Source organism: Solanum verrucosum, unplaced genomic scaffold, assembly GCF_900185275.1.
Source record: "Solanum verrucosum unplaced genomic scaffold, falcon-dt-bn FXZP01000273.1, whole genome shotgun sequence".
Lineage (NCBI taxonomy): Eukaryota > Viridiplantae > Streptophyta > Magnoliopsida > Solanales > Solanaceae > Solanum > Solanum verrucosum.
In genome coordinates this window covers 1,385,630-1,387,890 of record NW_026020163.1, presented here as the reverse complement: position 1 = coordinate 1,387,890, position 2,261 = coordinate 1,385,630, and the positions used below count along the sequence as shown (strand labels likewise).

General features: G+C 33.8%; 1 protein-coding gene across 1 annotated transcript; it reads left to right on the top strand.

Annotated features, from left to right (window-relative positions):
* The first annotated feature begins 813 nt into the window (after positions 1-813).
* On the top strand, positions 814-2,052 carry LOC125828453 (phospholipase A1-Ialpha2, chloroplastic-like). The gene is made up of 2 exons (XM_049507740.1): positions 814-1,566; positions 1,615-2,052. Exons 1-2 carry the CDS (start codon positions 814-816, stop codon positions 2,050-2,052), a joined length of 1,191 nt encoding a protein of 396 aa, XP_049363697.1.
* The last annotated feature ends 209 nt before the right edge of the window (positions 2,053-2,261 follow it).

The window sequence follows — 2,261 nt, the reverse complement described above, 5'->3', positions numbered from 1 at the left end:
ATGACATATAAAATGGAATGGAGAGAGTATCATCAACAAGTTATTAGTGGAAACACGGAATAATAAAGCCAAAATAACAACTTAAAATAACCATAAGAAAAGAAATCATGAAAAGGTGAGATCCTCCAGAAAGTTGGTCTTATCACAATTTCCTAAAAGAAAAAATGAGAGGATTTATACTGGTAGAAGAAAATGGTATCATGACAAGTGGTCTTGCCATTTGTCCAAATTCTTACATGCAAAGAGACATTTGGATGTAAAGTTCTTAAGAGATGAAGTAAAAATCATCTTAACAAAAGTAATTACTACTTCATTTTTCCAATACATCTTAATTATTTTGACTTGGTAAATACACTTTAAAAATAAATTCATTTGAAATAAAACAAATAAATTAGTAACTATACTAAAAGCTAACCGACCACTTTAATTTAATTACCATATACTATAGAATTCTCAATATTTTCCAGTCAAAATTCCAAGCCAAACATGCCTTTATTCTCCTCCACCCCCTCTTTTGCTTATCCACACCGGCCGTGGCATCACACACATCAAATATATATACACATATACACACCATATATGAATCAAGAAAATCCATATACACCTCTCTCAATTTCTCTCTTACTCTTTCGCTTCGTTTCTTCAAATATCTTTAATCATCTGGTATTCGAAACTCTCAAACTATATTTCATGTTACCAAATCCAAATATGAAAATATCTACATTTTCAAGTGAGTTTCTACCTAAGTCATGTTTGGTCAAAGGAAATGAGGTGAAATTAGCAACATCAAGATTGATACTATTGGCTTCTACTATGCCTACATTTAGTCATAGTAATATTAGTAGTAATATTATTAATACTACTACTACTAATAATAAATTGGCTACCATGTGGAGAGAAATTCAAGGATCAAGAAATTGGGAAAATTTAGTGAATCCATTGGATACACTTCTACAAGAGGAGATTATTAGGTATGGTGAATTTGTTGTTGCATGTTACAATGCATTTGATCTTGATCCAAATTCAAAAAGATACTTGAATTGTAAGTATGGAAAAAATAGTATGTTGAGTGAAGTTGGGTTAGGTAAATCAGGCTATCAAATAACAAAGTACATTTATGCCACTACAAACATCAATGTTTTATCAATTGGTCAAAATTCTTCATCATCATCTAGTGGAAGATGGATTGGTTATGTTGCAATTTCAAGTGATGAAGAAACTAAAAGATTGGGCAGGAGAGATGTGCTCATCACATTTCGAGGAACGGTTACTAATCCTGAATGGATAGCAAATTTGATGAGCACATTATCTCCTGCCCGTCTTGATCCTAGTAATCTCAGGCCTGAGGTTAAGGTTGAAGCTGGATTTTTGAGTTTGTATACCTCGAATGAGGGTGAAAGGTTTGGCCTAAGAAGTTGTCGTGAACAATTACTCTCTGAGATAGGGAGAGTAATAAATATGTATAAAAACGAAGAAATGAGTATAACTATTGGTGGACATAGCATGGGGAGTGCATTGGCCCTTTTGCTAGCTTATGACATCGCGGAGTTAGGGTTGAACAAAAATGCAACCACAACAAGATGTGATCAACTATATGAATCATCAGTATCAGAGTCAGAAAGTAACAATATATCAGTTACAGTATTTTCTTTTGGAGGTCCTAGAGTTGGTAACTCGGGGTTTAAGGAAAGATGTGAAGAGTTAGGTGTAAAAGTATTGAGAATCGTCAACGTGAATGACCCTATCACAAAACTTCCTGGAGTTCTTCTGAACGAAAACTTTAGGGTTTTTGGTGGGAGATACGAGGTACCCTGGAGTTGTTCATGTTATGCTCATGTTGGAGTTGAAATCTTGTTAGATTTCTTCAACATGCAAAATCCTTCATGTGTACATGACTTAGGAACTTATCTCAATTTGCTCAAAAGTCATCATCATCACAAGAGCTTGCAAGTTCAAAGAGAAGAAGAAGAAGACATTGATTTCTTTAATATAGCAAAGGAGTTTTTCCTTTCAATACTTTACTATGGAGAATTTTTGCCATTCATTTGGTGATGTTGACTAAAACTTAATCTCAACTTTCCTCAAAAGTAGTGCAAAATTCGTATTTCTTCTAAGAATCTCTTAATTGTATCATAGAAACTAGAAAGAATTCGTTCTGGTAATTGATTATGTATTCAAGGTAAGCTATTTCGTCCTAGCTTTTCAATTTCTCTGTCCTAACCGCGTTCGAAGCCTAACATCCTTGCAAGCTTTGGAGGTAG